We start from the raw sequence: 14975 nt of genomic DNA on the forward strand, positions 1-14975 counted from the left end.
GCTGAATTGTATGGTGCCAATCAGGCTGAGCTCAGTTCCATGATAAACATGTAAGAAATTGCAGGGGGAACCTCACCTTCCCCAGTATCCCCCTTCCCACACTGTCCTCTTCCCCTCCTCCTGGCAACCCCATATCCACAGCTTTCCCAGTTTACTCGTCTCCTTTCCACCCACCACCAACCTACCATTTATCTGCCCCTCATTCTTCAGTTATATCTGTTATCTATTTTCTTCATTTATATTCTGCATTTCTCCACAATGAGGAAGCTATACAGCTTACATTGTTTACTTTGTATTCATTTTTTCTTCAGAAACTTGTGAGGTAGATTAGGCTGAGTGTGCGTGAACGGACCAAGGTCACCATGTGAGCTTCCATAGCAGAGTGGGGATCTGAATTAATCTGAAACACTAATCACTACACCACATTGGCTTTTGTGGAGTAGCTGTTGTTGAATTGTAGCAAGCAGGGTGAGTCATACAGGTTGGGTGGCAGCAATTAGTCTTATGGCTGCTTCTAGGCCTGGCATTGATTTGTTCTCCCTCAATGGCTCAAACACTTCTAGAAAGGGTCCTTACCCTCCCCTCTGCCTTGTACTGACAGAAACCAAGCCTTGGAGGCTGCCAATACTGATTCAGATTTCAGATTTTTCTGCAAACTTAGAGCTTTTAGGTTTGTAGAAATATCTGTCTTGTCTGTCCTTGGCTCCAATTTCTGGATTTAAATATCCAGAGAGTCACAGTGAGAGTTAGACATACTGATGATACTATATTTGGTTTTAGGAAAATTAAAGTCAACTGATGAAACATTAAGTAGCCCAAACAACATGATCAATTTGATGTCTTTGTATGGATAGCAAGAATGCAAGCCACAGATTTTGATTTCTATGCATGAATGCTGAAGAAAAATATCTGCTTGCATATTATTTATACTCATGTGTAAAAGCACTTCAAATGTTACTATTCTTACTGACAATATTTTATCATAACTTCAGTGAATCTCTCACTTAATGTCCTCAGAAGCAGCTCACTCATTTACATACAGCCCTAGAACTCTGAGTGCTCCTTTTATTGCTATACTCTCTCTGACAATCCCTGCTACCATTACTGATAGAGAAATACATTAAAATATGCTTTATTAATGCAATAAAACTGTACTCAAAATATGTATCAATTAATCTGACGTGAACTTGATATAACAAGTAGACTGAAGTTAAACCCTATTCTTCCAGAAATAAAATTTCACTAGTAAAATGGATTTTTGGAATTTTAAAAATTATTTTAAAAAGTATTATGAAGATTGCAAGGAATCTGACACAGCAACATAAAAATGTAACCTTTCATTGACAGTGTTCCATACTACACTGGAAATATTTTGTTACTGTGAACATATCCTCCAACACACCACCTCTGTTTCAACAATGGTCTGATATTGCTAGCTGGTTTTCTTGTATAATTCAAATGAGGGTGTTTGCTCCATCCACAGCAATTTTATTATATCCTCTTTAGAAACTATTTTGTATGTTCTATTGCCATGCTGTATCTGATATCCTAAATCTCTTAGTTGGATTTAGGAAGTGTCTGTCATCTTCCCCTATCTGATGACAGGTTGAATTACAAACAGGAGATCTATGAGAATGCCTGCTATCTATCAGCTGTTTCTTTCCATATGATACAATGCTAACACCTTCCTTAAAGCTATAGTTAAGCCTACTATGGTAACTTGTTTATTCAGCAGAGACACTTTCTGACACTTTCTCTCAAGCAGACTTTTACAAGTTGCTGCATGCAAAATTACTAATAACTACTTTGGTATTATTGGTCTGAATGTTGCCCTTCTCAGTTATCTCTGTCACTATATCCTAGGAAATTGACAACAAACAAATGGACATTTTTAATGGGGCTGCATATTTAACAATAGAATAACTCTGCAATGAAGACACACAATTCTCTCTGTAGCTTAAATAAACTGCAGGCCATCTGAAACTCTTAAGAATGTATCAAGTACCAAAGTCCAAATCACCCATATACCAAGAACCATTTTCAGGCAAAGTTAATGCCTTTTCACTATTGATTTGAAACACAGAAATCAGGAGGGAGGAAAAATATATTCCAAGAGAAACAATGGACATTTTTTTTATTCTAGGCAACAAAATTTCCAAAAATCTACTCCATATATCTCTCTTCTATCTGTCAGCTATTACAAAAATATTCAAGCCATTTTTTTCCAAGCAGTATACTTTCAGAGACAAACTGGCAATAATTATGATGGGATGCAACTGAACAGATTTTATTATTAGTCTCATAAAACGGTCATTTTATAGAATTGTTTCAAACCAGACATTGTACTTTCTATCCCTTATCTTATTTTACTACATGGATATTTGATATTGGCAATTTAGTTCCATATTTCTTTTTCTTTCCCCAGATTAGAGGTGTTATATCCAAGGGATCATTTGCCGGCATTCTTCATACCTTCTACACTCAGCTTTATTGTGTATAGCCTGCATAAAGTCAGCATCTAACAGTGAGTCAGAAAAGTTTTAAAGATGAAAAGGATGGGAATATTGCCACAGAGAAAGGAGCAAAGGAAGGACTGCATCTACCCGCAACGATTGTTCACTGAATGGTCTTCTGTGAAGGCACATAATGGAATTGTGCAGATCAACTGTAGAAACGAACATTTAAAAGCTTTCTAGACCTTTCGATAGTTCAAAAGGCCCTCCTACTTGAGTGATAGCACTTTCTGCCAATTTAGTCACATGACATAGAAGAGGGAGTGCCCCTCTTTCCTCAGGGCCCAATCATACAATAGAGCAAGGAGGGAGGGAATGTGTGCCTGCAAAGAAGATCATTCCATGAACAACAGTTTAAAGCAGGCGCAATCCTGTTTTCATCTTCAAGTCTTCTGTGCAGTCCTACACTGGGAGAATAGTAAGCTATTGCCATGCTGTAGTAATAGTATAGCAGGAGATAAGTACGATGCAATCCAGGAATTTATGATTTAAGTTTTCAGGTTTTTCTTCAGATTGCACAAATCTTTCGCCTTTTACTAAAGAAAGATTTAAGTTTTAATACTTAATGAAGGTGGAGGCAGAACTTGCTGCTTTTGACAAGTGAGACTCTCTGGAGAAAGGCAGTAAAGATTCCCAAGCACTGCTGGAATGAACTGTAATCTGCAATGACCAAGAGACAGCAGCGATAACATAATGTTTAATGGTACCGACAACCCACCTAGAGAGGGCCCAGGAGGACACTGCCTGACTTGTTCTGGGGCCTGTATATCAAATAAAAAGATTTGAATCTCACTGGAAACTTTGTCCTGTTTAAAGAGGAGAACTGAGAAAAGGGAACTGCACTCTTTATTTGCATTGTTTTGACTGAATCGGCACAAACATTGTGGCACAAGAAGTGAGCACCCCATGCGCTATCAAAACTTCTAGAAAGCTTTTAAAACTTTCATCTCCAGTAGGACCAATAAGAAGACTCAAAGATGAACCAAGCCATTATGAACATTTAGAAAGGTTTGGGGGCTTCACACATCTGATCTCAGCAATCCTTAAAAGTGTTAATTGCACTGTAAGGCTGGCTAAGTCCACTCAGTGAGTTCAAAACTAACATGAAAACTTACTAGTTCATTCTTTCAAAAAACTGTCAGGTTCCGCTATGGCAGCCGCGGAGCCCTGGACACAAGTATCTGTGGGAGGGGCCTTGGGCACAAGCAAGCTTGGGATTGTCCCCTGGATAGTGGAAGGAGGAGGGGTATACATCACCTTCGCACCCTCTCAGCCACCTATCCTTCTGTAGCCTCTGCTCTTCCCTCCTGCTCTTCCCTCCTTCCCTTGCCAAATGAACTCCTCCTCCTCCTCCTCCTCCTCCCTTCCCCCAAGGGAACTCCTCCCCCTCCCTCCCTCCACTCCTACACAACCCACCACAACCTCCCTACTGAGCCTGCCTTTATAGGGCTTCTTCCAACTTCCCTCTCCCCTCTTCCCAGGCTCCCTCCTATCCCTGGGCAGCCTCCCAGCCCTGGGCGAATTGCTTGTGATGCTATCCAGCTGGGGATGCTCCAAGGTGTTCCTCCTCCCGTTCCAGTCCCTCCCTGCTCTCCTATCCTTTCTTGCATGGTGGGGCTAGATGCCGTCCAGCAAGGGATGCTTTCAGGTGTTCCTCCTCTCATTCCAGTCCCTCCCTGCTCTCCTATCCTTTCTTGCAGGATGGGGCTAGCAGGGCCTTTCCAGGTGAGACGGCTTGGCCACCTCTGCCTCTGTTTGCGAGGCACCATACTGGCTTCCTGGGTTCTGGCCAGTCCCCTGGGGTGGACGTCAGGCCCGCCAGCCCCATCTGGGGCAGGTGTAGGGGCTTCTAGCCTGTCTGGCCAGGTATCAGCGTCCCAGGCGTGCATGTGCATTTCTTGCCCTGTGGGGCCTGGTTTGGCAGCACCCAGGCTGGCTCCGTTTCCCCTTCACTCCCTGCTGCCTGGGGCTGAGTCACTTCCCCCAGGCTCTCTGTGCCTGCAGCTGGGGTGCTCAGGGTCCTCTGTGGCAAGTCTGGGGTGCTCGGGGTGTTCGCCCCCAGACACCAACGCACTTCCACAGTGCTCTAAAGCAATTGCTTAAAGGAATAAAGAATGGAAGCCAACCTGAAAAGAATCCAAGTCGGAGAAGAATAAATCAGAATGATTTTCATGAACTGCATGAGATTTAAATAAGATAATTCATTACTATTACTGCAGCTACACTTAGCTGTTTGTTTTGAAATGCTGAGCTAGCGTCCATGGCTTTAATTCCTTCCTCACTACATGAAATCATACTTCAAGTAAAACATATCAAAATTATTTGCAATGATTTTAATTGTTTAATTTTTAAAAAAATGTCACCTCCATATCTCAAATTGTGTTTTCTAACCCACAAAATCTTGATTCCTCCTGAATCTGTAAGCAACACATTTGTTAAAACCTGTTACAACCAATTTTATTATTCTGTGTTGTAACTTGGCCTCTTACAATTCTTTCACAATTCTCAGGCAAGTATTGAACTGATTTCCTAGTAGTAAGCAAACAGGCCAACTTCTACCCAAGAAAGTTTCCAAATGAAAAACCACTGTAAAATGCAGACAGTAAAGTTTCACATTTTTCCCTTAGGACACTCATTGTGTGTCATGTCAAGAAATTTATTACTTATTTGTTTGTTTGTTTAGATTTATATCCCACCCTCCCCGTGAACCGGCTCAGGGCAGCTAACATCAACAAAACATCAGTAAATACAATCTTAAAAACATATAGACCTATAAAAGTTATCACCAATCACAGTAATTCAATTCCAGGCATCATTAAAATAAAGGTATAAGCTCAAATTCTACAGGGTGAACTGTGGAATGGCACCCAGAGCAGGACAGAAAATGGGACACAGCAGTCAGGAAAAAAGATGGAAGAGGAGACAGATGCTGGTCCTCAACCAAAGGCCCAGCGGAACATTAACATTTTACAGGCCCAGCGGAACTGCAACAGATCCCACAGAGACTGAATGTCCAATGAGAGTGCGTTCCACCAGTCCAGAACCAGTGTTGAGAAGGCCCTGGCCTTGGTCCCTGGCCCAAAGGCCTTGGGCCAGGCAACACCAGTAATTGTTTGTCTGCAGAGTGCAAGGCCCTACAGGGGACATAATGGGAGAGATGGTCCCATGGGCATGTCAGCCGCAGTCCATTGAGGGCTTTAAATACCAGAACCAACACCTTGAACTGGATCTGGAACTCAACTGGAAGCCAGTGCAGCTAGCACAGTTCTAGATGAATATGCACTCTGAATGGGGTTCCCGTAAGGATCTGTGCCGCTACATTCTGGCCCAACTGCAACTTCTGGGTCAAGCCCAAGGGCAGCCCAGTATAGAGCAAGTTGCAGTAGTTCTTTGCTCCTCATAGCCAGCTGCTGTATTTTTTCATTTCTTTGGCTTATACATTAAAAAAAATCGTAACAGATCAGTAACCTCCCAGAACTAATGAACTAGCAACAAATGCTTTTAGGATGTCAATTATAAAATTGATAATGAACAACATGAAGAATGGCTGATGGATGATTAAGTTTGCTTAGAATTTGTATCATTTGTTTTAATATGATCCATTTGTATACATTACCCTTACTCATAAAATCCCAGTACTCAGGATTCATTAGCACTAAAAGGCCTAGTTATTATTAAAGCAGAAGTATTCACTTACTCTTTCACACTCTTCAATACCAAGCTTTTAAACCATGGTAGTTATATTATACACGGCGGTCATCAGTCTTCTCTGACAGCCAAGTATTCATCATGATACTTAGAATGTTTAGACATTCATTTATATCCAGTTAAGAGTTAATGTATGGATGCTGAGCTGTGGTGTAAGCAATACCTGTGGAAGTCTTTACCAGTGAAGTGTCTATTTATTTTTGAACTCTACTCTCTCCTTTATACCACTCTCTTTTCCTAAAAGCCATTGTATAGTTTAACCCGTATGATTTTTAATGGCATGCTGACCACCCACAAAATAGTAGTAAAAGGCATTATCCTACAAATAAAGCCAATGAAATTGTCTTTGAAACAATCAAGATGGCCTACATTTTACACTGACTTTGGTAACTGGAAAAGGATTATTATCACAGTCACACAAAGTCCACCTCCCAGCCCTTGATGGCGTGCTATTAATGCCTGCGCCAACAGTGAGGAGCTTGAGTGTGACCCTGGATGCCACACTTAGATGGAGGCCCAGGTTGCTACAATTGCCAGGTCAGCATTTTTCCATCTTCATCAGGCCAGGCAGCTTGCCCTCTACCTCTCCTCTCATAACTTAGCTACAGTGATCCATGCAACAGTCACCTCTAGGCTGGACTATTGCAATTCACCCTACACAGGGCTGCCCTTGAGCCTGATCCGGAAATTGCAGCTGGTTCAGAATGCAGCAGCATGTGTCCTTACTGGGACATCACTTAGGACACATATACATCTGGTGCTGTGTCAGTTGCATTGGCTCCCAGTTGAGTTCCAGATCAAGTTTCAAGGTTTTGGTTCTGACCTTTAAAGCCCTTAAAGGACTTGGACCAACATATCTATGAGACCGTCTCTCCCAATACATCCCTCAGAGGACTTTACACTCCTCTGATAAACACCTACTGGTTGTCTCGAGCCTGAAGGATGTCTACCTTGCCTCAACCAAAGTCAGAGCTTTTTCAGTTCTGGTGCTGGCCTGGTGGAACACACTCCCAGTGGAGATCTGGGCCCTCCGGGCAGGGGCGGCGCAAGGGTTTGAGGCGCTCGTAGCCAGGCACCCCCCCGCGCGTGAATGCATGCGCACACTGGCCTGTGTGATGACATCACACGTGTTGTCATCACAGGAGCGTGCGCACCTGTGCGCGCCACCACCACTGCTGGCCCGACTGCTGCGGCGGGCAGCCTCCGAGCTCTCCCGCTCGGTTGCCTGTGCCGCCGCAGATGCCTGCCCGTGGTGGCTGCGCCTGGCCGGGGGGCTTGTGCTGGCGGCAGCGGCAGCAGCATGGGGCAGGAGGGATAGGAGGCTGCTGCTTTGGGGCGTGTGCTCCCGCCCCCCGCACCTCCTCCAGAGCTCCCTCCAGCACCCCGCACCTGAGGCCACCGCCTACCTGGCCTCTATGGGCGCACCGGCCCTGCCTCCAGGACTTATTACAGTTCCACATTGCCTGTAAAACAGAGATGCTCTATTGGCCCTATGGCTGAGGCGATCTGTCCTTCCTGGCCTCCCTTGCTCTACCTTGCCTGCCCCGGATTTCTTAGGTGGGTATCCACCTATCTGCATTGTTTGGCTTCCCTACAGCCATCTTACTTAGATGTGTTAGCGGATGCCTTCAACTGATTGTATTTATTTAAGCTTGTATATTGTAGATTGTTGTTCTAATGTAATTTAATGCTCTGATTTATTTATATTATACTTTATATAATGCTTGATATTGTAGTAACCCGCCCTCAGCCTGCTTGCAAGGAAGGCGAGCTATAAATTGAAATCCTGCAGGCCTCTTCTGGTGGCCTTGGCTTCTTAAGAAAGAACAGAAAAATTCACTCTGAAAATTTATTTTTTCTTTAAAAAGAGAGAGAAATGGAGAAACTTCTTTAAAAGATCCTACACCTTTCTTTCTTCTGGCAATTTCCCAACAAAAGAAATTAGCTTTAAAAAATTCTCTTTGTTGAGTGATTATTTTTGAGTACCTGCCCACCTTTTACATTTATTTAATGAAACCTAACATCTCAGAGGGTGATAAATTATTGTTGTTGTTGCAACATAAATGCACATCGTGCTTTGCAGTGTGAAATGAGCACACACACACACTTCACACACAACAACTTAAGGACAGATCTCTGCCAAAAGGAGCTTATAATCAAAATGCAGACATTGGGAGAAACAACAGATAGTAGGGGAAAAGCTAGAATGAATAAAAATGTGTGCATGAAACAACCTTTAAAATCTGAACTGCACCATGCATGATCCTATGCTTATTTATTGTGAAGTCAGTCTTACTGTTTTAAACAGCCTCATCTTAACTGAAGAGGTTTACTTTCAGTAAATGCGCTTATGATGATAACCAATCTCCCTGAGCCAATCTCCCATGCTTACTCAAATGTAATTCCCAAAGTTCATTGAGGCTTACTTCAAAGTAAACATGCATGGGCTTAGGCTAATACATTCATGCTTCAATCCCCAAACTTTGCTGTCTTTAACTCCAGCTCTTGAGCCTAGCTAAACATTAACTCTAAAAGAATAATGGGGATAATGACCTTTTCCTCCAACCCCTCCTCTCTCTTCCTCCCTCTCACTATAGGTGCTTTTCGCACTTGGTTTTTAGAGCGTGTTTGTATCTGTTCCACATCCCATGTCTGCAAGGTTTTCACACTTTCAAAGCAGTCATGGGACGCAGTCCCGCTTTTTGTCCACTGTATCCCCGATTTCCCCCCCTGCGGACATACCCCGATGTTTTTTTAAGTCTGCTGCCAACTGGCAGCTGGCCCACATTTTGCTAATGTGAACACTTTTGCCCCCTTTTTGCTTCTCTCCCCCCTCTCCTTTTCCCTGGGAGCTGATTGGTTTGTCCAGAATTAACCACTCCCACCCTCCTCAGCTCTCTGAACTCCTTGTCCGCCATTTTTTTAGTAAAGCGAGGTGAAGGTCAGAAGGCTGCTTCTCCGTTGGTTTCCTTCCTCCCGGTATGCATGCTCTTTTATTTTTTTTCCAAAGCCAGGAATGATTCCTAAGCTTGCTGCTAATTCCCTGCTAGCTTTAAAAGCAAGGAAAGGGTTAAATAGCTGCTTTCTCCTTCCTCCCTTAGGGTATGCACACACACACTTTGTTTTTTAAAGACAAGAATGGGTTGCAAGGTTGTTATGTTACTGCACTTTCTGCCTGGCTTTAAAAGCCAGGAAAGGATTAAATGGCTCCTTTTCCCTCCCTCCCAGGCATGTTTCAAACTTTGCCAAAGAGAAAAAAAAAAACCCAAGCATTTTGCACAGCCCTTAGGAAACAAGCCTCGGCTTGACAGGAGGGGATGAATCGACAGCATTTTAACGCTTTCCTGGCTTGATTAAAAAAAATGAGAGTAGTACATGTTTTCCCCCAGAACTCTGCCACCAATTGCCTCTCCAGTGGGCAGGGGACAGCCCAATCAGCAAAAAGGGGGGAAGGGTTCCAATATTGCAATGTAACTACGCATGCTCAATTTTTTTTAAAAAAGTGTGATGTGAATTGCAAGGCCCCGAAAGCCTGAAACTGCACCAAGGCTTCAAAGTGGGTTTGAAATGAAGCACAGACACCAAATCGAAATTGCAGTGGACAGCGTGAAATGAACGGGTGCAATGCCGAAGCCACTGTGATCAGGGCGAATGCTCATAAATGGCAGTTTAAACCGTAAGTGCGAAAAGGGCCATAGAGTCAACTCCTGCCTCTCTTGAGCAGCTCTGGGTTGTGATTTGGCTCTTCCACTGTTGTCAGCCTCTATCACTTCCACTGTGAGCTGGCATTCACCAGCCTTCTCAAAGACAAGGTGTGGGAGGCAAATGGCCGCCCGCCACAGTAGCAAGCCAGGGGGCAAGCTAGGGATGAAGGCTGGCAAATGGTGGCAGCAAGCCAGGGGACTTGCATTAACTTAAACTCTTAAAAACAAATAAAACAATTAATAAAAACATTCATAACATTATTGCCTGCTTCTAAGGCTTTTCATTGCTTTCATTGCATCAGGTCTTGGCTATAGTCTTCATTAATACTCCATATAAATTCTATAATCTCATTGTTCTCATGCCATTCATTCCTTCAAGACTGTCTCACACATAGTGCTGGAACCCGAGAAATATCGCAGAGCTCTGCTGGAAGATCAGATTTGCCTGGCTTTCCACAATCTTTCTTAAAAAGCTGCTCATTTGGATCTGGAAATCCTCTGGTACACTGTGGGATGGCAGTGGCAAGGTGAATCTCTTAGGAGAAAACTACAGAAATTGCAGACCCTTATTTGTGCAAGTAGAAGTGCCTTCCACTTTATCAAGGGCTACTTTGGAACCTACACTCAATAGCAGGCTGCTCTGATGTCATCAAGAGCCTGATGCAGGCACTTCAGCTTGTGTTCTTTTTTCATTCCACTAGCTCAGTGGTTCTCACTTAGTGACTGGGGAGCCACATGGGGCTCTTTGACGTCCCTGCTGTGGCTCTTCTGAGCACTGTTCCCCAGTATGGCATCTGCCATATGTTCCAGGGAAGTGTGCAAGACCATTGGTTGGTGGGGCTTATGGTTGGCACATGGCTACCACATTGAAAGAGCCGTTACTGGAGGGATTGGAAAATAGGTAAAGCCATAACCCCCCCTGAGGTGCAGTCCTCATGCTAGGGATGTAAGTAAATGAAGCCCTTTGGAAATAGGGAAAATCTCATCATTAATATAATCCCAAGATAAAATTTAAGAGTTTTATTTTTAAAAACACACAACCTGTCCATGATGACTGTATCATGGCTGTGGAGATGCAGAAGTTCTGTACATGAGGCTGGATCAACATATGCCACCAACAGAACAGCCAGTGTTGTGCAGTGGTTAAAGTGCTGGATTAGGATCTGAGAGAATCAGGTTCAAATCCCTGCTCTGCCATAGAAGCCTTCTGGATAACCTTGGGCCAGTCATGCACTCTCACCCTAACCTAACTCACAGGATTATTGTGAGGAGAAAATGGAGAAGAGGAGAGGAGAAAGGCAGGGTATAAATAAATAAATAAAAATTATATTAATCATTATATCTTATATTATTGCATGCATGTGTTTGGTGGGGCGTACAGTAGTCACGTAGGTCTTTTTGTTTATGGTGATTGTGCAAGGGAATCTTTGTGAGCTGAGGAGTGAGTACTACTGCACTAGCCTCTCCTGCATCAGAAGTCTGTTTTCCCTACATAAGGGGACAAAAACTACTTTCATTTACCCCTCTCCATTCCAAGCAAAGAAGCTGAGACTTTTTGCACAAAAACAGGCAGAATTAAGGATGGTGGGAAACAAGCAGAGTTAGATTGCAGTTCTGTGCTTACTCGTAGATTTGTCCCAACCCCAATGACAGTGTAACATTACACCTTCAAAAAAGTTGCATCAATTCAAACAGTTCCATTAGAGTCAACAGAGAGCCTCGCACAACTTTTCAGCTGTTCTTCAGTATATCAAAAAATAGAATTTTGGTTAACCCAATTACAGCACACCAAGAATATAATATATACACCCAGAAGGAGAATACAGCTCATATAACAAGAGGCATGACCTAGAGATATATCACTTAGACATCAAGTCTAGATAACAAGGAGCACATATAGGGGGACTATGGTAATATGGCATTTTGGTAAAAGGGTACACTTAGTACTCCTCACACAAAAAACAGACATCCAACGCTAATAATAAATATAGGAATGGCAGATAATTATCAAATTTTTCTTTTTACAGATAACATCACCTAGAACTCCAGGGACAAACATCTACCAAGAATCCCAACATGACTACTGGACTTGAGACAGCACTCACAATAGTATGCAAGGGTGGGACTCACCATGAGACATACCATACATGAAAGCAGGACTTCTTGCAGTTCCTACACTAAGAACACTGGGAAAGTATGCATTGTGCGGGTGAAGATTCCTGTTAGCCCTTCACCCAACCCACACCACCTAGGCTGTCAGTCTACCTCTTGTCCACAAACTAACCACTAGAGAACCAGCATGGGTGAGGAGGAAAAGGTCACTATTCTTCTGATCCCTCCTCCCCCACGCTTATGATACTTGTAGTATAATAAAGCATGCAGTTGGGGGAAACAATTACTAGGTATTGGCCAACAAAAATTGGAACAGCTGTATAAAATAAAAGGAAATGCAAAAGAATTCTGTAGCTGTTGCCAAATATTGGCCATGCACTATTCAATCTTACTGGCTACAGCAGTATACTATTCAGGGGTTTTCACATGTCTCTTCATTAGAACATAAGAAGTGCCCTGCTGGATCAGATCATCTAGTCCATCCTGGCTCTTCCTCCTGGGAACCCATGATCAGGAGTGCTATGAGCAGGCTTTCTTCCAAGTATGCACCACTGCTTCCTACTCAGCCGTTAAGCCCTAGCACAGGTTAGGATACTAATTAAGTCTTCTGCCAATCAGAGCCCTCCTAAGCACTATATAAAGCAGGACACTTAGATAATAGGGCACATGGCATCAGCTATCTCACTTTGTTCTCTTATCATATATACTTGGAAAGGGTACTTAGCGCAAAAAGAGAAAGAAGAACTCTTTCTTCACACTGCCTGCTCACACATACACCTGGTTGTGGAAGGGGAGACTGAATGGAACTTGGGACTGGGGTAAGAACATTAAAAAGGAGAGGAGTCATTCTTCTTTGGCCTAGATTGCAATCCAAGTAACAGAAGCTTTCAAGTTGTAATGTTTATTTTGGACTAGAGACAAGCATTATAGGGTAGAAAATACTAACTACAGCAACATCTTTATAAGTGATCATTACAGATAACCTTGGGTACAGTCAGTTGCCACAAGCTGATACTTAAACCCAGAAGACTTCTTCAATGCCCCCATATGAATTGCATGTGCTCCCTAGCATATGTTAGACAATACAGAAGGTTCCTCCACAGACAAGGCCTTTTAGAAAGTGATCCCTCAAGGAAGAAAGCTTTAAATATACTGCACTATTTTACAGAACAAAGTTCCAAACTATTTCCCTGACCATCCTAATCAATGCAGAATATCAGCTCTTGAAGTCTTTTGTTTATATCATCAATGTTAGGAATAACGGACTCAGTTGCTTCTTCTTTTTTAAAGCCTGTTTGCTTCCAAATGGTCTTTCTCTGTAGGCCCACATGGCACTGCTCATACCATCACCCTTTGATCTACTTCCCCCCTAGGCAGAGGACAAGTGAAAGTGTTTCCAGATGAACTAACTTGTTTTGTTTTTTTCTTATTTACACTTCAGGAGGCTGAATGATGTTTTCTTTATTTAAGGAACTTTACTGGAGAATCACTGGTCTAGTCTAAATGCAGCCTTATACAGGCAATGAAAGGAAGACAGAAAAAGAGACAGAACCCCCCCCCCCTCAATGTTTAGTCAATTAAAAATTACTAGTTGGAAAAAAATCACAGCACTTATTATACATACAACTGATACCTTAAAAGCAACCAATTTAAAATGGAATGAGGGGGAAAAAATCAAATCCACAAGTAACTGAAATCATTTAGTGCAGGTGCAGAGTATTTGGGTGAAATGGAAATACTCTGAGTGAACTTGCTCCCTGGTTGTACTTTTTTGGTAGGCTACATACAGAAGTGGCTGTGTAATTTTGTCCTCTTAGGATACTTACCTTTACCGTAGTAAACAATATATTTCTATCAACCTAAAATGTACTCTAGGTATAAAACAATTCCAGCAATCTATGCATCTTGCTATTGAGGTACTTTTTATCCCAAGTCCATTTAACATATTGGGATTAAAAAAATATCCCATGAGTTCATTAAGAAAACATTAATCCAAGGAACAATTTTTATATGTTCTGGATAGAGACATGCTTTAACAATCTGATGACCCTTCCTGATAACCGGAAAAATATTTACCTCATCACTGACAAGAGATATGCATGGGGAAGAAAAATATCCAGAGATACAAAAACACAGAAATTATCCATTTTAGATGTTTTGACATGATGAACATGATGAACAAAACTGATGAACATTTATGTTAGTTGACCAATATCTTAAGTTCAAAATATAGTTTGTGTTGTTTCAAATATTTTTTTAAATACAGCTTTGTAAAGGAAACATACAGCTTTGAGTTATTCAGTATGCTAAAGAGGATGGGGGATCCACACAAAATAAACATTCTGTCTCATACTGAAGTATATTTTCAAGCTCTGGATGCTTCAGTACTGTGAACCACAATGCTATCTGCCACCATAAACATTTTTGTTTTTGTGGGAATGTTTCTACTACAAGATACATTGGAATTTGGCTTGGGACACAAATATACCCATATACACTATGTCTATGCTTTCTTAGTTATTTCTAAGACAAGCAACAATATTATTTAACTAACTACTGTAGCAATGTTCAGCAAAACAATTCTTACCTGCTGAACTTCACTTTCTCCATTTGAGATTTTTTCTGTGTACACGAAGGAGTTGAATATTCGCTGTAATAAAAAATAAGGAAGGGTACTTAGACATTCACACAATAATAATGAATGATCATATTTAGAAGAAATAACACCTATGTACAGATCAAATAATAAAAGACAAGAGACTTAACATTAAAAGCATTAATGGTAATGGAGACTGAAAAACCACTCCAGTTTCACTGAACACACACATGCTTCCATAATTGAATTAAACAGATGTTTGTGTTTTGAAGAAAAGCAAAGGATATTGCATCCAGAGTGCTGCTGTTGGATCCAAGTGGTATGAATTTAAAATAGCTATGC

General features: G+C 42.0%; 1 protein-coding gene across 1 annotated transcript in view; it reads right to left on the bottom strand.

Annotated features, from left to right (window-relative positions):
- Positions 1-14975, bottom strand: part of CACHD1 (cache domain containing 1) — a 214470-nt gene that overhangs the window by 111437 nt on the left and 88058 nt on the right. Inside the window, exon 2 of the mRNA XM_054981592.1 lies at positions 14625-14687. Within this exon, the coding sequence (XP_054837567.1) occupies positions 14625-14687 (63 nt within the window). The remainder of the gene's footprint in view (positions 1-14624; positions 14688-14975) is intronic.

This window comes from Eublepharis macularius, chromosome 5 (genome assembly GCF_028583425.1).
Source record: "Eublepharis macularius isolate TG4126 chromosome 5, MPM_Emac_v1.0, whole genome shotgun sequence".
Lineage (NCBI taxonomy): Eukaryota > Metazoa > Chordata > Lepidosauria > Squamata > Eublepharidae > Eublepharis > Eublepharis macularius.